General features: G+C 36.6%; 1 protein-coding gene across 2 annotated transcripts in view; it reads left to right on the top strand.

Moving 5' to 3' along the window:
• The first annotated feature begins 2,447 nt into the window (after positions 1–2,447).
• Positions 2,448–26,217, top strand: part of GTF2H2 (general transcription factor IIH subunit 2) — a 38,620-nt gene continuing 14,850 nt past the window's right edge. The window contains exons 1-9 of one of the 2 annotated variants that reach the window (XM_051992571.1): positions 2,448–2,559; positions 16,872–16,967; positions 17,090–17,167; positions 18,956–18,992; positions 19,211–19,297; positions 21,316–21,366; positions 21,794–21,848; positions 24,312–24,417; positions 25,855–25,945. In XM_051992571.1, coding sequence (XP_051848531.1) covers positions 16,912–16,967; positions 17,090–17,167; positions 18,956–18,992; positions 19,211–19,297; positions 21,316–21,366; positions 21,794–21,848; positions 24,312–24,417; positions 25,855–25,945 — 561 coding nt within the window. In that variant the 5' untranslated portion in view covers positions 2,448–2,559; positions 16,872–16,911. Of the gene's footprint in view, positions 2,560–15,354; positions 15,462–16,871; positions 16,968–17,089; positions 17,168–18,955; positions 18,993–19,210; positions 19,298–21,315; positions 21,367–21,793; positions 21,849–24,311; positions 24,418–25,854; positions 25,946–26,217 lie in introns of those variants that run through there. The other variant, XM_051992582.1, reaches the window with a different exon arrangement.

Below are 26,217 nucleotides of genomic sequence, written 5' to 3'. Positions count from 1 at the left end.
TGACAAAACAATGGTTATCTAGTTTAGCATGTGAGTTCTCTAGTTCAGTATGATTGCCTAGTGATATAATGATTGGTTTATACTCAGTATACTGTAATGATGTAATTGTAATAGAGCATATAAACTGGGACAAACTCAGCCAGAGACAGACTCTGAGAATATAGAGGACTGGAGGCTGGAGCTCAAGCTCTCAGATGCAGACAAACTGAGAGAGACAGACAGATAGACAGACAGACATACATTCCATCTTCATCACTCTCATGGTGGCTCTCCTGCTTCCCGGACTGAGACCAAAGTCTGTCTGAAGGGCCTCCAGAAAGCTAGCCGGAGCCCCAGGCAAGGAGACAATAAAGATTTGGACTTTATCACTGGATATTCTGGTGGTGATTACTCTGCTGAAACGGAGACCTCCAAAAAGCTAACCAGAATATTACACCCATCAATTAGGGAATGGGTGAACAAGTCGTGGTGGTATATGAAGGGAATGAAATATTATTGTTCTATAAAAAATAACAAAACAAGCTGATTTTAGAAAGGCTTGTAAATCTTTCCACTGATGCTGAGCAAGAATCAAGAATACATTTGTACACAATTACAGCAAGAATGTTGGAAGACTTGGTTCTTCTCAGCAGTTAAGTGGTCCAAGGCAATTCTAATAGACTTTGGATAGAAAATGTTATCTGCATCCAGAAAAGAATTATGGAGATTGAATGTAAATTCACATATGCTATGTTCACTTCTTTTTTCTGTTTTTTTTTTCCCTCTCCCATGGTTTTTCCCTTTTGTTCTGATTTTTCTTTCCCAAGATATGTAAAGCAATGTGTATTAAAAATAAATAAATAAGCACACATACATATTTAAAAAGAAAGGATTTTAGGAACCTTTTTATCCTAATTCTGGCACCAGAATCAAGGGACTTCTCAAGAGAGAGCATTCTCTCAATAACTTCCACATAGGTAAAAGGCTTTAATTGAGAGGGTGACTGTGGAGGGGAAAGTGAGGTAGGTGACCTTGCACCTACTGGCTCTCTCTTAAATCCAATTCACATGGCATCACTTCCCTGAAGTCGTAGTCCTCCTTGACAATAAAGGACAAACAACAGCACTGTGCTAAGTACTTTATAATTATCTCATTTGATCCTCACAGCTCTGAAAAGTGCTATACTGATCCTCATTTTACAGTTGAGGAAACTGAGGCAGACAGAAATTAAGATATTTGACCAGGGACACACAGCTAGTAAGTAAGTAAAAGCAGCAAGGCTGCTTTTGAGCTTAGGTCTTGGGCAGTGGTTCTCAAAGCCTGGTCCAGAGCAGCCTGGGAATCTCTGAAATCCTTTCAGAGAGTCTACAAATTCATAATTGGTTTTTATTTTTAATGTGATCAATATCTATAACTATAACCCACAGAAACAAAAACTCTTTGGACAGATCTTCAATCGTTTTTAATAGGATAAAGATATCGAGAACTAAAGTTTGAGGACCACCCGTTGGGCACCTGGCAGTTTAATTATCCCCTTTTTTGAATATAAGCCCAGGATCAGAATGGTTAAGTGACTTGCCTAAAGTCACACAGAAGGCAAGCCAAGTTTGCAGTCTCCCGTTCTCCTTCACATAGTCTTTGCCCTGCGGGACTCCCAGTCTGAATTATATCAAACATTCAATTGTGGGTGTTTCCCTAGACCAGTTCCTTCTCCCCGCACCTGCAATCATGAGTCAAGGATGAGCCTGGGTCAAAGTCTGTCGCAAAACAGTTCCGCTTCCTGGAATCAATTTCCCCCACTTGGGGCGGGGGAGTGGGTGAGCTCCCCTCCTAGCGCCCCTCCTGGAACAGCCATCATTTGAAAATAAAATGAAAATCGTTCCCAAGGTCCAGAGCCGTCATACTGGAAAGCTCCAGATTTGCTTGATCTTGGCAGATAGGATGTACAGGGAAGAGAACGTTGGCTTTAAGAATTCAAAAGCCCTCAGTTCAAATGAAGTCTCCAACATTTACCGGCTACTTCCGTTTCCTTTTCGGAAAAGTGAGAAAAGCAAGGCTTTTTTTTTTTTTTTTAAACGTTGTAACTATATGACCCTCGGTATGTCATTTAACCCTGTTGGTCTCAGTTTCCTCGTCTGCAAACTGAGCCGAAGAAGGGTCCAGTCAAAAAGGGCTCATGAAAAATCAGACACAACCGAACAATAAAGACCCATAAAGAATACGTTTTGCAAACCTAAGAGCGCTCTCTACATGCTAGCCACTATTAGTTACTGCCCAACATTTGCGAGCCAATTCCTGGCTTTCTGCAACCTAGGAGCAGATCCTCTCCGGCGGAACCACCTCCCAGAGCCGCGTCGCTCAGCATCGAGCACCGTCCGGCGGCGAACAGACGCTTCGCGTTCGGAAACCTTTCCGCGCCGCCGGAACGTTTTTTCGCCGGAGCGGCGCTCCCGGCTCGCCGGGGAAGGTTTTGGGCTGAGCACCGTGCGCCATGCGCACTGGGCGCGCTCTGAGTTGTACTCGGTGGTGGTTGTAGCCGTCAGTGCGGTGCCGGGACCCGTCACTTTCCGGGGGGTCGCGGTGAGTATTTTGGCTGGGGCCTGGGCACGGCTTTGAAGGAAGGGGAACAAGACTCCAATAGGAGGGAAGCGGATAGGGCGTCTAGGAAGAGGCTGCCCTGTGGAGAAGGGGAAGGGACCTGACCCGCGATGGGGGTTGGGAGGCTTCTAGGTAGGAGGGAAGGGTGAGGGGCGCTGCTGTCGGAACCGAAAGGGGTATGTCTGAAGGACCTGGCTTGGAGAAGGAGTCGAAGCCGTTTAAATCTGGGAAATGAGGGTGACTGAGGAAAACGACTCTAAAGAGAGAGAAGGAGTACAATTGGGGCAGAATCCACAATAAAGGTGGGGAAGAATGTTGGCCTTTAACCCCAAGGCTCTTCATAAGTATGTATTGTGGACAGTGAATGAATGGGCTTGGAAGTCAGGAAATCCCCCCGCAGACATTTAGGTAGATTGCTTAATCCTCTCAGCCTCAGTTTTCTCATCTGTAAACTGGGAATAATGATGGTGCGGGCGCATGCGCACACTTCTATGCTCCTTCACTAGGTTATCTTGATCCTTGAGCTTTGCTGCTGTTAAAGCTTTACATAAAAGCTAGGTAGTATTATTATTGTAAACTATTGTAAACCTTTTCTTCCTGTCTGTCAGCTATTGCCCCAAACCACATGACAAAGGTTGGTGTTGGGACTCCAAGAAGAACTTTTGATTATTTGATGAGTAAGAATTTTTCTAGTAGATTGTATTGGAAATGGCCCTGACATGAATAGAAGAAGGTTTCAGCTCTAGACCATTGAACTCTGGGCTAGTCATTTAACCTCCCTGATCCTCAACTTACTTATCTTGCAAAATGAGGGGGATTTGGAAGATGATCTCCAATATCAGCTACTTGAATGTGGTGTCGGGAGTTGGAAAACATTTGAGTTTGTTGAGGGACCTAACAAGTGTCTCAGGAAAGTCAGACTCGAAAGCCAGAAGTTTCCTGGCTTTCTTTTGGCTTTCCTGACCCAAGTCCCTCCTGAAAATCAAGGGACTAACGGATCCTATTACATCATTTTCTCCCTTCAAGCAGTCACCCCCAAATTCATTTGGGACAAAGGGAGGGGAGGTCTCATTTTCTGGAGCTGCTTTAAACTGACAAAGAGCGTAGAGCTGTCCTTATGTTCAGTGGGGATTCAGACTTGCAGGGGAAGTGCGAGATCTGAAGGTGGCAGCAGCAACATCCAGGGGATGTTGGGCCCCGAGTTAGTCAGCCAGCCTGTGATCTTCAGACTGAAGGAGTAGTTGGAAATTCATAGCTTGGAGCCTAGAGGAAACAAATCTCACAAAACAGGTTAAAAATGGATGGATCCAGGGTGGAGATGGTGACATTTGGAGCGGGGCCTTTGCAAATAAAGCATCAGGTCCCATCTGTGTGAGGATGCTGAATGGCCCAGCCAACAATCCTGAATGTCCTCAGTGCCCACAGAGTTTCTTAGCCTGATTAAAGACTAAGGAGTTGGAGTTATCTCCCCATTGGCAAGGGCCACAGAATGACACCAAGAAAGCTGGAGAGAAACACCAAGAGCAAAGTTCTCATCTTTGGAGTGGAAAATAGCAAGAAAGAAGGACACAAATTCACCCTTCTTTCTCCAGAATATTTTCAGGGGTCCTGTGGAAAAGTAGCTTCAGGTCCTCTATGGGTTCACAGGAATATTCAGAAATATCTGAGGGAGAAATAACAGAAGCAGCATTTTAAATCTGAGAAATGAGTGCAACTGGGAAACCTGGAGTCCAGTTTGACTGACATTGGAGTCAGAATGACCTTATATGATGCTTTCCACTTTATACCCAGAGGGTCAACACCTTGAGGCTTCCAAGATTTCAAGTGTACCACGTTCCCTGGATTTACAGGGAAGGGAGCTTGAGTATGAGCATCTGTAAGTTTAGGGAAATACTCATTTGCATATTCAGAAAGGGCCTTCTGCACTTAGTTGTGTGGCAAACTGAGTGACCAGATGCTGTTCTGGATCTACAAAGATATCAGAGGTTCAAAGGGGCTCAGCTTAATGTTCTCTGGAGGTACAAGTACCAAAAAGCCTTAATGGGAGATTCTTCACCCAATCCTCTTAAGTCTCTAAGCACAGTTTAGTAAGGACTCACTTGAGGATGTGATTCATTTTCTCTACCTTCCTAAAAGCCTGAGGACACCAGGAGTGAAGATGGTAAGTGATTTTAAGTGCCTCAGCCACATTCTGGATTACCCGAGAAATGAAGGCTGGGCCAAGGAGAGTTTTGAACCTAGTGGTCCTGGCCTTGATGTCTAAAGCACAAACCCCTATGTTTCCTAATATGTCAGCAGCCAGAATTTGAGCTATTCTTTGTTTCTTGCTCTGACCCTGCGGTCTTCCTCTTCTGCTGCAATTTGGGTTCCTATTATTAAAGACTCCAAACACTGTTTCTAACAGTTCAGTCTGGGAAGTTTGAGGGCCCAAGGCTAACTTCTGTAGCTTCCTCCACATATCTGGGGCAGATTGTTTAATAAAATGCATGTTGAGGACAGTGGTCCCAGTGGAGAATTGGGGTCCAGATTAGTGTATTTTCTTAGAGCCTCTACAAGGTAGGATTCTCCTCAGCCTGTCATAATTAACCTGCTTTTTAATTCCCCTCTTCATCTCTTCTGTGAGTCAGGTTAAAAGGTGATCGATTCTCTCTCTATCACTACTTCCCTTGTGGTAGTTCCATCCAGGGTCTGAGGCAAAGACAGCAATAGCCCTCAGGGGATATCTAACAGAAGAGAATGCAGCCATGTTATCCCCAAACTTTTGGGCCAGATCCCAGGTTCTCTTTTTCTCCTCTGTGATATAACAGGAGGAAATAATGATATTAATATCTCCCCAGGAAAGATCAAATTGAGGGTAATGGTTTTAAACCCTCAATATACTTAGTAAGGTCCTCAGCGTTATGGCCAAGTTTTTCCTTAATCTAGGAAAGGTCTGACATTGAAAAAGGCACCTGTAGAAACTTACATGAACTGATGCTGAGTGAAATGAGCACAACCAGGAGATCATTATATACTTCAACAACAATACTATATGATGATCAATTCTAGTGGGCCTGACCATCTTCAGCATTGAGATGAACTAAATCAGTTTCAATGGAGCAGGAATGAATTGAACCAGCTACTCCCAGCGAAATAACTCTGGGAGATGACTAGGAACCATTACATAGATTTCCCAATCCCTCTGTTTTTGTCCACCTCCATTTTTGATTTCCTTCACAGGCTAATTGTACACTACTTCAGAGTCTGATTCTTTTTGTACAGCAAAATAACTGTTTGGACTTGTATACTTATTTTGTATTTAATTTATACTTTAACATATTTAACATGTATTTGTCAACCTGCCATTTGGGGGAGGGGGTGGGGAGAAGGAGGGAAAAAATTGGAACAAAAAGTTTGGCAATTGTCAATGCTATAAAATTACCCATGCATATAACTACTAATAAAAAGCTATAATAATAAAAAAGAAGAAAAGAAAAGAAAAAGGCACCTGTACCCTAAGTGTTCCTCTCTGAGAGTCTGCTACTTCTTTCAGTGGGCAGAGGTTAGAAGGGTTGGCTGAATCAGATCCTGAGGAGTAGAAAAAGAGGTCCTACTCCTTATAGAGACGGACTGAGGAGTAGGGATTGGGAAGTCTGGTTCAGGAAGTAAGGGGGGGACTGAGTAGAAGAAATATTGTTGGAATAAGGTCTTGTCTTTGATAAGGGGGTAGTTCTGGAAAGGATTCACAGACCTCCTGATAAGGACTGCATGAGTGGGGGGATGGAGAGGCGGAATCCCATGTCCCTGGAGTGGAAAGGAGGGTGTCATCTAGAAGGTCAGTATTTTCAATTCTCTTCCAGTAAATTTTACCAGCAGCATTCTGCAGTGCTGTCTTAATTTAGGATCTTGAGACAAGACCATAAAGACTTGGACATAGGAAACTTCAGTCCACTTGCCTTGTCTGTGGCAAAACTTCTGGATAGTGCTATGATTAAGTGATCCATTAATGGGCCATTTTTCCTGGTTCCCTAAGATATAAACTAGACAGTATTGCAAAAGAAAGTTTCTTAGTTTTGAGATCTTTCAGGCCAAATTTGTCTGTTTTTTAAGAGGCAGCCTAAGGGAGAATCTGTAGGGATAGAGACAGAGGTGGATTGTCCCATTTTTGCCACAAGCTTTAGATTTTCTATAGCACCCGCCCTCTTCACACATCCCACAGAGGATGATAGGTGATAAATGTCCCCTGGTTAAAGATATTTCTGCTGAGAAGTGCAAGAACTTCTAAGTCTAGGTGTCTGTAGTCAAGAAAGTCTGCTGAGCGTGAAGCTCCTGATAGTCCCAAGCCTTTGTAGTGTTTGGGATGAAGATACCTACCCAAATTAACTACTCAGAAATCACTCATAAAAAGCAAAATTATTTATTAGAATCTTGAGAAGTGGGTCCCATACCAGTCTGAAGTTCACAGCAGGAGAGAGCCACTCCCTTGAGAATGCTCACAGTTTTTATACATTTCAGTCAAAAAACCCCAAAAATTCAACCCTCTATATGGTGTGATTGGTCATATAAGTTTCTATTCTCCTATTTGGTCAGTGGAATGCAGTACATAAGGTGATATACAGCTTCCTCACCAGTATCCTTCTTTGGACAATGGAATGTAGTCCAGGCCTTATCTAAAATCACATGCTTCCAGAGAAGCTGAAACTGAGACCTCTAAGGCTTCAATTAATGTAGCTAGCAGTCTCTGATCAATATGTGCTTGGTCTGTAAGTTCTTCACCTTTTCCACACAATTCCCCCCTGTTATTTATAAATACATAAATAAATAAATATATTTCCTCATGAAGAATTAACATTGTGGTCAAATTCAATTAATATCTCTACACATTGCTTGTTAATCTCCTCATCTGGATCATCCCTGCTATTGCCTCCCATCCCTCTTTCTGTAAAATCATCATTTTAATGGCATCCTCTGTATGTAAGATTCTTGATAGTGGTCTTTGAACTGTTCTTGTTACCAATGTAATTATACAGGGTAAACATACCCATATGTATACCACTGATTTCAATAAGTCCATACCATAAGAGTTGTTTCCACCAGCTACCATCAAACTAAGACCACCAACTATTTGTAAAGGGAGATTTCCAAACTTGTACAGGCACATGAACTATCCTGTGAATGCCCTTAGTAATTATTTTTACTGTTTGTCCCTTGTCATCAATTTATATACAATAAGTAGACAGGTTTAGTCTCTCAGAGACTCTTCCTTCCTCTGCTAACAGATAATCGAAAACTAATCTATCTTACAAAACAGCTTCCCTTGTCTGGATAGCTTAATTGGCTAATAGATCAAGGGCCTGAGCAGTTTGGTTAGTTGTTACCTCTAAGACTGCTTGCTGCAGAATTAATCTGTTTAATATATATTTTGGTGTCTGATATCTCCAACTACCATCTTGGACCCATGTCGCTGGTCTGTATTCCTTGATAATTTGTGCTGGAGGCCAGGCATCTCCCCCACCCATTAACATCACCAGTTTGAGTAGATTACGGGTGTTTGACAAGTAGGCTTCTTTCTAAATTCCTTCAAACATTCCTCATTACCTCCTAATGAATGCTGGTGGACACAATTAAGCACTAACCCATCATCACAAACAATATTTGACTTGCTCCATCTCTTTCTATGCCCACACAATCTATGATATCTACCCTCTCTGGTTGACGAGTGAAAGTCCATTCACACTTACTCTCTCCCATCCATGGCCCTTTATCTGTTTGATTTAGGCAATGCCCCAATAAGGTACCCCAGATCAATACTACTATCAAGATTTTACATGCACAATTCATCAGTTCCTTTTCAATGTTTGTCTCAGCTTGTTCTCTGGATTCAGTTTGGGAGTCCACATCCTTGGAGCATCCACTGGTCCTTTAATTCTGGTATGCTGAGTCTACCCTCTTTGCTATGTAAGCACTTCTGTATCTGATGTCAAGACGATCTGGAATGGTCCTTCCCAAGTGGGGTCAGCTTGTCCTCTTTCCACGTCTGCACTAGGACCCAGTCTCCAAGCTAGAACTTATGCACCGTGAATCCTAAGGGAGGAGTCTGAGCAATAAGTCCTTTTAGTGGTAAAGTTTTCAGATGTTGCAGTAAAGACATGACATATTTCCTTAAAAACAAATCCTTGGTTTCAAATATTGGATCCTTTTGGATAAGAGTGATCATACAGTAATTCATAAGTGATGAAATCCCACATCCTTTGGGGTTTTTTGTTCTAATTCTTAATAAGGCAACGGGAAGGCACTTGGTCAGGGCAATTGTGTCTCTAATGCCAATTTAATCAGTTGCTGTTTAATTTCCTTGTTCATTCTTTCCACTTTACCTGGTGAGGGTGGATACCATGGGATATATAAGTCCCATGATACTTATAGAGCTTGGGCCACAGATCAGAGGATCTTACCCATGAAATGGATGCCTTGGTCCGAATCTACCTGCTCCACTAGCCCTAAGGTCAGATGGTCTACTACGACCAACAGGTATTTGAGACACCCCACTGATGGCAGCTCAGTAAAGTCCACTTGTATGCTTTGGAAAGGCCTGATACCAAGGGGCCTTCCTCCTTTTTGGATTTGTCATTTTGCCATTCTATTCATCCTCTGACAAACAGGACACCCACTGACAAGTTGCCTGCTATTGTGTACAAGCCAGTGCCACCAATTTAGTCAGCACCACGTCACACAGGCCTTGGATACCCCAATGACTGCTCTGATGTAAATGTTGGAGTACATGTCTCATACCTGCTGTGGTCAGTACTTTCCTGCCATCAGGGAGGAGCCAGTGCCCTCTTATCTTCCTGAGGGCCAAAGCTTTGGATTTCCTGCTTCTCTTCTGGGGTAAGGGAAGGTAGAGGCATTTGAGGCAGAAATGCCAGAATTAGCACCATCATTTCCTCCATACTTACAGATTCCTCTTCTCCAGCTCATTTCGCCTCCTCATCTGCAAAGCAGTTTCCCCTTGTCTTAAATAAATCTCCTCTTTGGTGCCCCTGCACATAAATCACTGCAGTGTTCTTAGGGAACATAAGATTGCTTAAAATTTCAATGACCAATGCTCTGTGTGCCAGTCTCTTACTTTTACTGTTTCCATTCTTTCCCTCAAGTAATTTATAGGATCTAATTTCTTTTTTTTTCTTCCCTTCACTTACACAATGACCTAAATATTTTACCTCACGTTTCACAAATTGCAATTTGTCTTGAGAAATTCTCAGTCCCCGTTCTCCTAAATAATTTAATAAACTAATAGTGACTTGGACAAGGTCACTCTTTTTTTTCTTCCTGCCACAAGAGGATCATCTACATATTGTAAGACTTTTAACAGTAAGAAATTTATCCCAGAATGTTTACATAATTCTTACATACCCAAGTAGATGTTCCATAAATTGAATATTATACCAATCATTTTGCTTTTAAAATACCCAATACACAGAAAAATCCCAAACTACATATTGTCCGTAACAAAAACATTTTCAAAAGGACAAAGGCAAAAACTGTTATCCCTGGAGTCCTTTTAAATAATTGGCATTATTCACATAAAAGAATCTGAAAAGTTCTTAACAACATCAATTAAACTTTCTGAAATAATCCTTTCAAAGTATAGATCGCATTTATGATCATATTCCTTAAACAAGAAAACCATTATGTTTCAAAGAACAAATATTCAGTCAATTAATACCCTATAAGAGCAGCTGTCTCTTTAAAAGATTAGATTGCTTTCTTCGGCAAAAGGAACCAAGCGGTTGCAGCAGGAACAAAGGCCTCTTTCCACTGCTGCCCCTCCCCCCACTCAATTTCCTACACAGGAATCCTTCTCAAGATTTAGGCAATCAGTTTATTTACTTTCTTTTTCCAACTAATTCCTTCTTGAAATCATTCAGGCTTTCAATTTGCTCCTACAAACCAATCCTTCATAAATTTCCTGCATTCCTTCTCATCTGTCTCTTCAAAACTTATGGTGAACAGCTAAATAACTCCACAAAACCCACATGTAAAAGCATAACTTATGTTAACAAATAAACTGAATCAAACCAAATACAGTTTTTTTTTTTTTTCCTTCTGCTTGAGTGTGCTTCTCACAGCAATTGCCATCTCTTATCTATCCAGGTCGAGCTTGAATTTTATTGCTCTTTCCCTTCTTTTCTAACTAAAACAGACTGCTTTTTTTCCTGCCATTCCTAAAATAGCAGATAAGGTTTTATTGCCCTTTACTCTAGCAGGCTTTGAAATCCTTCTTTAAGGGAAAAACTTTCCTGTCAGTTTAAAATAACCAAGTTCCATTTACTTACAAATTAGTACAACAGGTTAAAAAGTTTAAAATCACAAGTAAATTTTTATACTAAGTACAATTGCAACATTAAAATGACCAATTCCTAAATTTCTTAATCATTGTTCTTAAAACTTAACAGAGCTTCTAAATCAACAAAACATACAGATTAGGGGATTTTCCCCAGGAATAGCCTGGAGAGAAGTTTATTTCAGCTTGAAATTATTCCTTCTCAGAATCCAAACAGAGCTTCTCTAATGTTCCAAGCCTGTTTAGTGCATTTCTCTGCCTTCACAGAGAATGCCTAGATATTCCATTCAAACTTCTTTTCTTTAGTAAACCAGGAAAGAGTTAAGCATTAATTTTTTTCTGGCAAAATTCCAGAATTTTGTAACAAAGTCATAGGCCCCTGCTTACAGGAGTTTTAAATGATGGCACACTGCTCTTCTATTTTTTTTTTTTTAACTTTATAAACTTTCAGATCCATTTCAATCTATGTCTTTATTTCCCTCCTTTCTCCCTTCTCCCCCTTTTCCCTCCTTCTCTCCACAAAGCTGCTGCACTCAGCCTGAGGTAGAGGGAAAGAAAGAGAAAAAAAAAATTTCAAACTTCTTTTCTTGCTCTGTCCTAATCTTGAGAAGCCTAAATTAGCACCCAAATTACCTTACTATGATCTAAAACCAATACATTCTGAGCTACTCTGAAAGAATTACTACTCTGAATGAATTCCAACTCCAACAATTCAGCCTGATATTTTTCTAAGCCTGCAACACAGAGGCTGAATTCTTATCTATTACGAGCTTGCTAACTTTTTAACACGGAAAACAAAATGCAAACAAACATACACACACAGATACACACAGAGCTCTATATTCACCTTTTACATACAGATTTAAGTCTGATATACCCAAATAGTTCTGGGAACATCCTCCCAGTTTTTTTCCTTTTATACCTAGCTACCGTCCTGACAAAAATTCTTGAACTACTACTATCCCATTATCAGCAGAGGTTACCCACACACTCAGTCATCTGGGAGCTTACACAGGAAGTCCTTTCATTGGGGTCGACAGCAGTTCCCACCAAAAACAAATTTAGGAGGGCTAATCCCTCGGGGTCTCCCTCATCCCAGCCAATGGATCCCCAGACTCCTGAAAGCATACCTCCAATTACACATGTAAATCTTCCAGACTGTATTTCACTGGCCATCAGGACTCTACTTCCTTCAGTCTTCAATTCTGCTTTCCACTGAGTACCTGTGCCTCAGGTTACTGTCTAAAAGGGAGAGAGGCTGCCCACCCAGAGCCAGAGACCATGGAGAAAACTGCTCCATAGGCGCCTATCCCTGTCTGGGGTGAACAGCCATCTCCCCCAAAGACCTCATCCCGGACGAGCCCCCAACTGTTTGGGACAAAGACATCTACCCAAATTGACTATTCAGAGATCACTCATAAAAAGCAGAATTATTTATTAGAATTTTGAGAAGCAGACCCCATCCTGGTCTTCGAGCCGAAGTTCACAGCAGGAGAGAGCCACTCCCTTGAGAATGCTCACAGTTTTTATACATTTCAGATAAAGAACCCCCCAAAATCCCACCCTCTATATGGTGTGATTGGTCTCATAAGTCTCTATTCTCCTATTTGGTCAGTGGAATGCAGTAGATAAGGTGATATACAACTTCTTTACCAGTATCCTTCTTTGGACAATGGAATGTAGTCCAGGCCTTATCTAAAATCACATGCTTCCAGAGAAGCTGAAACTGAGGCCTCTAAGGCTTCAGTTAATGTAGCTAGCAATCTCTGATCAATATGTGCTTGATCTATAAGTTTTTCACCTTTTCCACATACTAGGTACTTGGATTGGCCCAGCTATAGAATAAGGGCAAAAAGAGGCTTACCTTAACAAGGAGGATGTAAAATTTGGGGGATCCTCATACAGGTCATCAAATGTTGAGGGATGAGACACCTAACAACGTTTGTGGGGGGGAGTCCCCAGGTCAGTGTCGCAGGTATTGCAAAAGAATTCGCAGTCCCTAAGTTAAGTTGGCAAAAGGGTTGGACACTGAGATTTCAGCTGAGTAGATTTCAAATTAGAAGTAGCAAAGAATTGAGAGAACAGCTTTATGTAGTCCCCCATAGCCTAAGGCTAAGGAGTCTGTCTTTGACATGTTGATTCTATGATCTGAGGCTAAGGATTAATCTCCAGATAAATTAAGGATGGTCTCTAAAATGTGATTATCACTGACCATATCCTCAATTAACAATGAGTGGGCTTAGGAGTTTCCTGAATCAGATAGATTGAGAGTTTCCTGAGACAGACTCCAAAGCCAAAAGATTTAGTGTTTCTTGACCCAGTCCCTCTTCCTCTCTTCCCCCTTCCGCCCCCCCCCTCCCCTCAAATCAGGGGACCAAAGAATCCTATTATATCAAATTGAGTGTGCCATTGATTGTGTGACTGAGCAAAGCACTTATCCTTTCTTAGCTATAGTTTCCTGATCTGTAAAAGAAGGGGATTGAATTCATTTCAGCTAAGGTCCATTCCAGTTTTAAAACTATGAGTTATTATCTCTTGTTACCAAACCTTATGATTCTGTTTGTTAAAGGAAAACTGGTATTGATTTGATACTAGCAGCTTCTTGGTGAATTTTAAATACGTATTGCTGATAATCTCATGTAAGGTGTTGCTTTCACAAAAACTTCTTAACATATATTTAGGAGGATCATGCTATTTTCCTTGTTATTCAGTCATTTCTGATTCTTCATAACTCCATCGACAAATTTACAAGAAATGGTTTGCCATTTTTTTCTCCAGCTCTTTTTACAAATGAGGAAATATAGGCAAACAGGATTAAGTGATTTGCCTGAGGTCATACAGCTGTTAATTGTGTGAGTCCAGATTTGCATTTAGGAAGATGAGTATTCCAGACTCCAGGCCTGGGTACTCTGTCCAATAGGCCATCTAGCTGATTCTCTTTACAAAATGTCTTTGGTACAGATCACATCCTATTCTTGTGCATTCCTTTTCAGTCTGTGTAGTTCTTAGAAATCTACTTGGAGAATCCACATAAATTTCCTAGAGGAAACTAAGTCATTTCTTGACCAGGAATTCTATTGTCAGTCTCCTCTCCTTTCCCCACCCCATGTGACAATTAGTTTCTTAGTCTTCTAATATTTAAAGTCTGGTTGAAGCCATGGAAGAGTAGACCTTGGCTCTGGTTCCATGTTCAATTTGTTTCAATATTTTTTCATTTTGATTTTAGTATAGCAAATTTAGAACCTTACCCCTAATTTCCCCTGCACATGTAAAAGTAAATAGTAAAGAGCCTATATTGCTTATACTTTTCTGTTAATTTCTGTAACAGTGGAGATGTAGAAAATTGTGGCAAAAACATGTCTTTTTTTTTTTTTTAATTTTTATCAAGGATACTGTAATGTTTAGGTAAATGATTTTCCTAAAATCCTGTGAAGAGATTACTGATGTCCTCTTGAATGTCTTTCTATGCTAATATTGCCCATCATGTCTTTTTTTCTTTATTTCTTTACTATTCACATATCTTGATAATGCATTGGCTTTTTAGATTGTATTATCTCTGGCATGGATTTCTTCTATGACATAGACATATTGATTGATCCAGTTTTCATCTTAATGACAGCTATTTCCACTTCCTTATCTTATGAGTGATTACAAATATGATGATTCTACTCTTAGTAATGAAAATTGTTTTCTGCAAGAATGTTTCCAAGAATGTTACATATTTTTTGTTTATTGTCCTTCCTATTTGATCTGTAAAACACTTTTGAGATAAATTGGCCAATTTGAATCACACATCAAGTTTTTTGCAGATTTGTTTTCTGTTTCCCTGTTCTTTGCTATTTTTTAATGTTCTGTTGCTAATAATCATTTTGTATACTTTGTAGGTATATAATGAAGTTTGTGTTACAAACCAATGGAGCTCATGTTAGTCACAGGGGAGTGGTTGAAGGTTTTAGGGAAGACAGATACATTAGGAAAATTGCTTTGGCAGTGATGTGTAGGATATGTTATGAGAGAAGCGGACAATAGCCAGGAGAGAATTTAATTATGAGAGAAAAACTGAAAACAGGACTTTGCCAGTTGATTCTATATAGGGATGGTAGATGAGAGAAGAGGCAAAGATCAGTCCCAAGTTTTCAGTCAGGCAAGTAGGAAAGGGGCAAGGTGGTTTTTATTTTTTTTTTAAACCTTTTTTCTTAAACTTTTAAAAATCTAGAATGTAAACACCAATTGAAAATGATCAGTTCCATATATATATATATATATAAAATAGAGTGGAAAAATGGATTGGACACAAAATGTTGAATTTATTATGCAAAGCTTTCTTTTCCTTTTTAAGTATATAATAAATTCAACATGTAATTTTCAAAACTGCTTTGCTTGTCTCTGGCTTTCCTTCTTATCTCTTTTTTAGAGGGGCAGATATGGAACAAAGATGATTAAATTCTGCTTTGAACATACCGAGTTTCATGGTTGCGTTGATGAAGATGTTTAATAGGTATTTAGAAATGCTGAACTGAAACAGGAGTCTGAAGATACAGATCTGGGAGTTGTCTACATAGAGGTGATAATTGAAACCATTACACTAGATTAGATCACCACAAGAAAAATTCAAGGACATCGCTCTAGAGCATATTTGTGTTTATTCAGGGTAGAGAGAACAACTGGAGACTTAAAAGGAAAAAACTGAGAAGTAGTTTATGGTCAACACTATCAAATAATACAAAGACATGAAGGAGGAAAGCAGCCTGAAGAAGAAAGGAGTAGAGGAAAGAATACAATTTTCCTAATAGAACAGAACTCACTTGTCAAGTGAATGAAAAATAATGAGGAAATGAAAGCATTTTATATATATAATGTACTTTATTAGCAATTTGAAAAGGACTTGCAATTTGGAGTTAAGACCTGTGTTTCAGTCATAACTATAACTTATTTATGTGAATTTGAGCAAGTCTTTAAACACTTAAGACCACATTTTTCTCATCTCTGACATAAAGTTGGCCTAGATAGGGAATTTTAACCTTTTTTGTATCATGCACTTCTCAAAATAATATTTCTAGGAGTAGCTAGGTGGCGTAGTGGAGGGCGTAGTGAGGGCACCAGCCCTCAAGTCAAGAAGACCTGAGTTCAAATGTGACCTCAGACACTTAACACTTCCTAGCTGTGGGACCCTAGACAAGTCACTTAACCCCAATTGCCTCAGGGGAAAAAAATTAATATTTCTAAATGCTCAAAATAAAATCCATAAGTCTACAAAGGCAACTATTTATATTGAAATAAAGATAATCATTTCTTCCTCTTGACTCCCTTTCCCCTATATGCCTTGTCCCTGAATCTGTCATCTTGAAATGTATCCATGACCTTCCCCCCCCAATTTTGTAATCTAGAAGTTTGGCTTGAAGGAGAAGAAGAGAAGGATAGCGTGAGAATATGGAAGAGTGAAGGGAAGATTTTGGATTTTTTTTTTCTAACAGAAAACTTGAGCAGGTTTGTAGATAGAGACAAAAGGAACTTTAATCTGCTTGAGAGAAAGTTGGTGATTAACATAGTAGGAGATAGGATCAATGACACAAAAGAAGGGCTCCTACTGAAAGCAGATTGAAAGAAATGAAAATAGAGAAGCTTTTGAGCTGTAAAAGAAGAGAGTTGGCCTTCTATCAAATGGCCTCAATTTTCTCAAGTTAAATATGAGTTACTTGTTTTTTTTTTCTTGTTAATATCTTTTTATGTGGATATACTTGATGATGATGATGATGATGATGATGATGATTTTGTTCTGAGGCAATTAGGGTTGAGTGACTTGCCCGGGATCACACATCTAGGAAGTATTAAGTGTCTGAGATAAGCTAGGAACTCAAGTCCTCCTGAATTCAGGGCCAGTGCTCTACCAGCTGCCCTCATGTGGATATAATTGATAACAAATACTGTTGAGATATCAAAAATCTAATAAAAATTGAATGTTTTTGTCTTACAGGTTATTTACTTCTTGATAATTGGAGCTAACAAAAGGAAAAATGGATGAAGAACCCGAAAAAACAAAACGCTGGGAAGGGGGCTATGAAAGAACATGGTAAATATAATATTGACTGCTTTTTTTTTTTTTTTTTTTTTTTTTTTTTTTAGCATTTATTGTTATTTTCAACTTCTTTCTTTCTCTCTTTTTTTTCCCCCTCAAATAATCACTATTTTTAGGGAAATTCTTAAAGAAGATGAGTCTGGATCACTTAAAGCTACCATAGAAGACATTCTCTTCAAGGCCAAGAGAAAAAGGTAAACTAGAAGTTTACTTAAAAGTTTTCAGCTAGAATCTAGTTACTAAATCATCTTTTTATTGATAGCTAAGAAAACCTTACAAAACTTTGGAGTGAGTCTTTTTTTCCTTAAAAGTGAACTTGCATAAATTAGAACTGCTTGACATATCTGTAATGAACTTTTCCACTGAGATTTATTTTTGAACACAGTGTTAAGGATCACGTCTAAGTGCGAAACCTAGAAAGCTTGTAAAATGTTAAAGGGACTATACTATTAAGGATCAGATTGGTTTTCCCAAAGCCCCCACAGCTGTGAATCATAACACACTTGAAAGAATTGCAAAACAGCTTTTACTAAGGAAGTTACTTGTGAATTGAAAATGAAATAAATGAGACAAGAGGGAAGAGGAGAGAGGTCAGAGAATGCACCTGCCTCTCAGTCTCTTATATTTTCCTAAAATTGGCCTTTCAGCTATAATGCTGAAGCAATTTTAAATTATGAAAGGGATGTTTATATTTGCATTTAACTCTACAAGCTAATTTTTTTCCCAAAGAATATTAACAAATTATTCTTAATGTTTTCTTTTTATTCATTCTTTTGAAACTATAACTGAAGTGTTCTGTTTTTTCATTTAACAGTATAGAAATTAGTCCATTTAGAGAATAAAATTAATTTAACTCAGATTTACTTTCTCTTTATTTTTTAATTCAAAATAATGTGTGAAAGTAAGTTCTTCCTCTTCCCTCTAACTTTTTTTTAACCTGTGCTATATTTCAGAGAAGCCACTCCAGGACCTATTAAGGATCTAGTGAATCTTCAAGGCTAGAATGAGAATGTGGTCCTGACATTACAAGGACATAATAGTCTACATTGGAATAGTATTTTTTTGGTCATAAAATAGCTTTATGTACATTCTTTCTTTTAATTCTCATAAGAACTTTAGGTAGTACAGTATCAGATAGGTAGGTAGCTTGGTTGTATAATATTATCCCTATTTCACAAATAGATGAACTGAAGCTCAGAGAGTCTCAGTGACTTGCTGAAGATCATGTAGCTTTTCTTTTGACACCATATATCGTGTGGGGAATAGATAAAGTAAAGAACTTACAGGAATGTATGAATTCTTTTTTTCTGTATTTTATTATTTCTGTGTCTCCCTTATGACCTGTATAAGATCATATCTACTTGAGCCTTGGTCAGCTAGAAACATATTTACTTAACCTGAGCTGATGACATTTATTGGTATTTGACATTTATTGATATTTAGTCTATTAGCTGGAGCACTGTCTGCTTGATTAAGCCTGAAGGCCTGACTTTCTGTTTTCTAGAAATCAGGAGCTTTCGGGGAACAGAAACCTTCCATTCCAATCTCCCCAAATAGCAACAACCAATTAGATGCCTCCCTCTCCCCTTCTCAATGCTCTCTTACTTGTGATGTAATTTCTTGTATAAAAGCTATATATCTTTACTACTTCTTTAGCCCTCTTACCGCGAGGTTTTTCTTTCTTATCTCGCGATGGGACGGCTCATCTTCGGAGGTTTTCAATAAACAACTTTTCTGCCTTCTACTGAGTGATCTCTGAGTAGTCATTTTGGGTAAGGGTCTTCTACATCCCTTACATATAGTATTTCTTTGTGTTATGATACTTTGTCTTCCTCTAGCCTGAGAGGGCAAAAAAGTGTTAACTGTTCATTATTTCATTTTAAAATGTGGCATATTTCTTGTGGTTCTATAAGGTTATAGTATTACTATTATGATAATTATATGGTGTTGTATTGTACTGAAATATTTCCCTATTTTACCAGAGTATTTGAGCACCATGGGCAAGTTCGACTTGGAATGGTATGTTTTAAATTTATTTTTTTCACTGTTGTAGATATTTTGCCTAAAATATACAGATAGTCCTGTAGAATTAGCAACGTGGCCATAGACTTTTTAGGATATATTTTTTAAAAGTATAGTTCTCTTATTTCCTGTGTCTGGATTACTATGAACAATTACCAGCTTTTTTTGAAATTAAGAATTTATCCTTAAAAGTTTTCCATTGTTTATTTTTACAGATGAGACATCTTTATGTAGTTGTAGATGGATCAAGAACTATGGAAGACCAGGACTTAAAGCCTAATAGACTGACATGTACTTTAAAGGTAAAATATCTGATGTAAACTAATTAAAGGGCAGTTTTAATTGCTTACTATTTTTAATGTAATTTTTATTGTTTTATGTATATATAGTATGGTTATGAATTTATGATTAGCAGTATTGTTAAGTAAAGGTCAACCTGATTGTTTTAGTCTTTCAATGAGGACATTCAGTATTAATATAGAAATGTGTGATCATAATCTGATTCAAAGCAGTTTATTATCTTAAGGAGGCTGACCTGATATTATTGTTTAATTGTTTGGTTAGTAAATATTGTAATGTAATAGTAATCATTTTAGTAACTAATAGTAAGCATTTGGTAGTTCAAAGATAAAGTTAAATAAGCCTCTTCTGTAATTTCTCCAGAATTCCAAATTAGTAGAGCCTCAACTAATAAAGTTTTATTCATCTAAGGAAATAACTTTTGAAGAAATTCACATACTAGAGGGCTGTATTGTATGTGTAGAAAGAAGTCTGAGAAAGCTTATCTTTTGGATTAATAATTTTGTTTTAAACTCATAATTATAACTGAAGAAAAGTTGGCGCTACATTCTAAAATGAATGTCTTGATGTAATAGCCTGATAATACAGATAATTAAAACTAAAATTTATTTGTAGGTTCTTATAATGAGAACACATGTAATGCTTTATGGAGTTACAAATTCTTTCTTCAAAATAATCCAGGGAGTGAGATAGTTTAAGCATCGTTAGTATCACTTTATAGATGAGGAAATTGAGGTCTGAAGAGGTGAAATGACTTGTATATGTCATGAAATGACAGAAGTACATGTAATGTTCTTTTCATTACCATGCTGCCTCTAAATATCTAAATAAATTGTTTTAGTATGTATCCTACTTTTAAAAAGTTCATTAGTAAACATTTGTAAAATATCATGCATTTAATCAAACAAATATCTCTTGCATTAAACTTTTGTCATTAAACAATATAATTTTCATTGAAATTATAATTTATCAATTAACAGTAGACCAGAGCTACAGAATAGTAGAGCCTTTCATTTTCATTAGAAGAAATAATAACTTTCTGAAAACAAAGTTACTTTCCAAAGCACTGTTTAGTTTGCAAATTTATTTCACTTCAGCAAGCTTTATGTTATGAGTAATTGGATTTTCTTCCAATAAAATTAATTTCTATCTATTTACATTAGAAGATGAATTATTTTGATTTAGATGCTTCTCTGAATTTATAACATGCAGAGTCCCGAAGTGGGGGAGCTCTGGGTGTGAAACATTACATATATTATCAGATTCAGTTGATATATTGGTTATTTTTCTTCTTTTTCCCCTCTCTTTTTCTTTGTTTCAGAGGTTGGCTTTTTAGGGAGGGATACACATTTTTATTGATGTCTTTTGTTATAGAAGAATTTTTTTTGTTTGTTTTGCTGAGGCATTTGGGGTTAAGTGACTAACCCAGGGTCACACAGCTAGGAAGTGTTAAGTGTGTGAGGCCAGAGTTGAACTCAGGTCCTCCTGACTTCAGGGCTGGTGCTCTATCCACTGTGCCACCTAGCTGCAAAGTTCTACAAAACTAATTGACTGTGTCATGTGAGTCTCACATCATATACAATTGTCCATATCCTTGGTTACCAACCACTGCAGAGAAATTGGAAGAAGTGGTTTTTCTTATCTTATTGGGCCAAGGTTTCTTTTCATAGTTTTTCAGCATTTATTTTGATTATTTTTTTAAAATTAGCTTAAAAAAAAAAAAGACCTTACAGTGTAGTTTGTAGTTATGATTTTTTTTTGCATTTAATTTTGAATATTTCAGTCTTAAATCTACTAGAAATCTTGAAATCATACTACTATGTGTGATTATATGGTAGTAAATAAGATAAAGAATTGAAAAAGTCTGAAGAATATGTAGTAGTATGTACATAAAGAAAATATGTACTTTCTGTACACTAGAAGAAAAAATATAGGCATTTATCAAGTTCTTTATAATGTCTTGATGGGTAATATTTGAAATGTTTAATATGAAAAATTTGATTTTTTTTTATTTTAACAGTTACTAGAATACTTTGTGGAGGAATATTTTGATCAGAATCCTATTAGTCAGGTAGGTACTTCTGTGAAAGAAAGTAAAACTAGATTGCTGTTCATATAGATAAAAGTAATTGGCAAAATGAAATCAATTCAATATTTATCATTTGTTTTTAGTGTCTTTTAAAAAAGAATTCGATAAGGTTAAAAAATTCAATTATAATTTAGGTCGTATTTTCCTGGATAAGTAAATGTTCCAAGATTTGCCTTGAGTTGAACAGTACAAGGAAAAAAAAATGTATGTTAGGAACTAAAGAGTACATAGACTGAAATCTTATAATTGGATTAATTTTGATAAATTATTTTTTTTTAAGTGTTATAAGCAAATGTCAGCCGTGAATCATGATTTCTTGGTAATTTATTGCTTGTTTTATTTGAGTTCTTTGAAAATTAAAAAAATTTTAATATGTAAGAATAATAGAAAGTTTTGATTTATTTTTGAGATTGGGATAATCGTAACTAAGAGTAAGAGAGCTGAAAAGCTGACAGAACTCTCAGGTATGTGCTGCTTGTTATATATTTGTATTCATTAATGCTGTTTAGATTAGGTGGTGGGCTTTGAAATCTCAGGAGCCATACCTATTAAACATCATTTTCTTGCATGATACTGTAGAAAGACTATTGGTCTAAACAGCAAGAAATTGGGATTGTGCTGGTTACATGATTTGAGAAATGAAGATATTTAATTTCTCTAGTCTTCACTGTAATCATCTGGAAAATGAGGAGGTTAGACTATGTGACCTGTAAGATTCTTTCCAGCCTTAAAGATCTTTGGTTCTTTATTTACTTAATCTTGGTTAAGATGCTATGATCATGTCCTTAATGTACCATCTGAAACTACTTTATAACAAAATATTTAAGTGAATTGAATTCTGCTCTTTGGTCATTCTGTTAGTATAATGACTTTAAGTGCATTTTTTCAGGTTTTCTTTTTTTTCTCAATAGTATTTTATTTTTCCAAATACATAGTTTTCAACATTCATTTTTGTAGGACTTTGTCTTCCAAATTTTTCTCTCTTCCATGTTTACTTTATCCCTCCCCAGGACAGCATACAATCTGATATAGGTTAAATATGTGCAGTCTTTTAAGAAATATTTCTATATTTGTCATGTTGAATAAGAAAAATCAGACCAAGAGGGAAAAAGCCTTGAGAAAGAAAACAAACCACAAAAAAAGGAGAATTCACTACATCCATATAGTTCTCACTAAGGACGTGAATGTCATTTTCCATCCCAGGGATCAATAGAATCACTGGATTGTTGAGAAGAGCACCATTATAGTTGATCATCACATAATCTTGTTGTTACTGTGTACAATGTTTTTGGTTATGTTCACTTCACTCAGCATCAGTTCATTTAAGTCTTTTCAGATTTTTTTTTCAAATTTCTTGCAAAAATTAAAGAATAAAGAATTACTATTAAACTGCCTAATTTTGAAATTAATTAAATTTTTTTGTTTCTTTTTATAATTTTGGATCAGCATCTTTTGTTTTTCCATATCCCATTGTATAGATTCCTGTGTAATAGTGTTTTAAAAATAAAAACAAGGAAATTTAGTAAAACTGCTCAACATTTAATTAAAAGTTTAATGATCCATCTACCTTTTAAGTTAAAGAGCACAAGAAAACATTACAAGCATTTTATTTAATCATGGTCTTTTTTAAAGATTTCTGTTTATATTAAATTACATTTTAAACTGGAAAATGTTCTGGAAAAAAATACAATCAATTCTTGGTAAAAAGAAGAAAAGAATACTGATATCTTTGGAAAACAATCTCTTTTGGGAACTGAACTTCTGGATAATAAAGTTGATCCTGAATTGTTTATTTATGTAATAAACAGATTATTTAAAACCAGGTTACCTGCTGTTAAACTTGTCTTGAATATTTGACTAGATGAAATTATGCATTATGTGCATACTCATTTCGTTGCAGATCAGTGATAAGCTACTTTATTTGGATTAAATCTATCATCCCCTTAAATAGCAAAATTTTCCGACATAGATATTGTATATTCTTGGCAAAACTTCTGTAGGAACAGGTTGGGATAGTAACTTTCATGCCATGCACTGTTTTGTGATTGAGGAAACATTAGTTCTAGATCCCACTCTGGTCCCTTCCCTTAACTCTTTCTGTCTTCATTTCTTAATCTATAAAATAAGTGCATAGGACTAGAATCAAAGATTCTTTACCTGGCATCTAGTAAGAAAAAAATTTTTTTGCTAACTATATTTCAATATAATTGACTTCATTTGTAATTCTTTATATTTACTTTTATGCATTTTAAGACAGTATTCTGAGAAGATATCCATAGGCTTTATCAGACTGCCAGAAAGGTGCATGTCATCTTGGTCTAGATGATTTATAGATTTTCTTCTGTTGTGACTCCAGGAACTCTGTTATGTTACTTTTTTCATTTACATTTTTCTGAGGGTGAAGTGTTGGAAAAGCTAGAAATGATAAAGTAAGAAATCAGTTTACACAAAAATATTTATTGGATGACTTTAATACAAAACACTATTCTAGTTACTGTGAGAATAGAAAGAGAAATCATAAATGTAATAAATTTGTAGGACTTGAATACTAAGGAACCATGCCACACATTGAATTAACCTGACCAAATGAAATTTCCTTCATCCTAAGCGCCTTAGTACCTTCTCAAGGTACTACTAATTACTACTACTCAGCATCAATTTAGGCATCATTTCAACAGCTTAAAAGTGTTAAATATTTGTTAACATGCTGCATAGATATACAGAGTGATCAGGTATTCAAATAGAATTTCTATACAGATCTAGTTTTAGAGTAGAAAAAAAAATGGGATTTTGTTGTAAGATTTTACCATATTAGCAATATATGAACTAATACTGATATATAGGGGAAAATCTTATTAGAATTTCATTGTGTAATTAATAAATGTATGTATACAATTTATATTTTATTTATATATTTTACATTTTAGGGAATGCGAGGAAGCATATAACTTCTCTCAAGAAAGCAGTAGATATGACATGTCATGGAGAGCCATCTCTCTACAATTCCTTAAGCCTGGCCATGCAGACTCTAAAGTCAGTGTTTCATATGTTTTATTTTTTAACATAAATTTTTATGGGTATAAATTATAAAAATTAGGGGTTTAATATAAATTTAAAGGGATTAAAGTGCTATGTTGGGTCATAGCTGTAATAACATTATTAATCCAGGGAATCCAGAAGGATATTTATGTTGTCTAATACTATTTGGAGGTAATATTAGAAAATATTTTTATTTCCTTCACTTTAGATTTCAGGAGGCAAGTATTTTGTTCTCCACAAAATTTTTAAAGTGTATGGACAATTATTAACTATTTTAACTGTATTTCAAAATAAATATATTTAATGTAATGAAAATTTAAAAATAGTTTGTTGACCATGAAAAAATTCAATATAGGAATTGGTGATTTGATTTCACTTTAAATATAGGACAAGAATTTTTCCCCTAGTATCCTTGCATAGGGCTCGCATATATCTGGCTTATCTGGCAGCCTCATCTGTCCATAACAGTTCAATCTCCTGTTCATCTGGAAATAAGAAATATCCCTACATGGCCAAAGTTTGCTCACAAACTCATCTCCTATATCCAATGCCCAGCAGTGTGCTCTGCAGACAGCAAACGAGAAGAGTTTTTTGATAGTGAAAAGAACAGCACCTGAATTCAGGAGCTGACCGTCACCACCAGCCAAGTGGTCATTGTCAGCTCATTTAAGTTCTCTGGTCCTGTATTTTCTTATTCATAAATTGGGGATGATAATACCTAAAATATATAGTATACCAGGTTGTAACAAATAATTTCTGCAAATCATTTTTGAAATTTTAAAGTGCCCCAGACATATCAATTATTATTATTGTTGTTCTTAATGTAATTGAGTTAGATTTACTCACGAAACTCACCTTACTGCAGAGGCGTCACAATATAGCATAGAAAATTAGATCTGGATTTAATCTTGCTTCTGGCATTTAATTTACTAAGTATATGACCACTCAGAACCTCTTTCTCATCCTCATCCATAAAATGAAGATAAAAACAACCTTCATACCTTGGGTTGTTGTGAGGAAATTGCTTTGTAAACAAAATTCTTTATAATTGTTATTACATATTGTTTAGAATGTTCTCATTTTACAGACTTTTCTAACAAGTGTGATTATTTAATTTCTCAGTATACAGAAAATTATAAATTATGTGTTTGAGTAATCTAATAAGTATTGTCATTGACCATATAAAAGGACAGCTAAATTCAAAGTATTAGAAGGATAATATATAAGGAGCAAATATTAATTTGGAACCACTTGGTACTGGGTAAAACAGCTGAAACCACCTCACTGTTTCCCTATTTTATCACCATATAACAAATACCTCATTCTTTAATGTCCCTGAAATGTTAAACTATCCTTCTCTTTAAGTTAGATGTAAATTATGTAAATAAAATTTCCTAATCCTAATCATAGTGTATTTTGTTTTATTTTTAGACATATGCCAGGGCATACAAGTAGAGAAGTTCTTATCATCTTTGGCAGTCTTACTACCTGTGATCCATCTAACATCTGTGATTTAATCAAGGTAACACTTACTTGTTTGAAAAGTAAAACAAAATTATAATTTTAAAGATAACCTCATTGTTTTTATGTGCTGTCTATAAATTTTTTTAAATTTTATTTATTTATTTATTTTTATTATAGCTTTTTATTTACAAGTTATATGCATGGGTAATTTTACAGCATTGACAATTGCCAACCCTTTTGTTCCAATTTTTCCCCTCCTTCTCCTCATCCCCTCCCCCTGATGGCAGGTTGACCAATACATGTTAAGTATGTTAAAGTATAAATTAAATA

The sequence above is a fragment of the Antechinus flavipes genome, chromosome 1 (assembly GCF_016432865.1).
Source record: "Antechinus flavipes isolate AdamAnt ecotype Samford, QLD, Australia chromosome 1, AdamAnt_v2, whole genome shotgun sequence".
Classification (NCBI taxonomy): Eukaryota; Metazoa; Chordata; class Mammalia; order Dasyuromorphia; family Dasyuridae; genus Antechinus; species Antechinus flavipes.
Note: the sequence above shows the minus strand (reverse complement) of the source record. Positions and strands in the feature narration are given on the sequence as shown.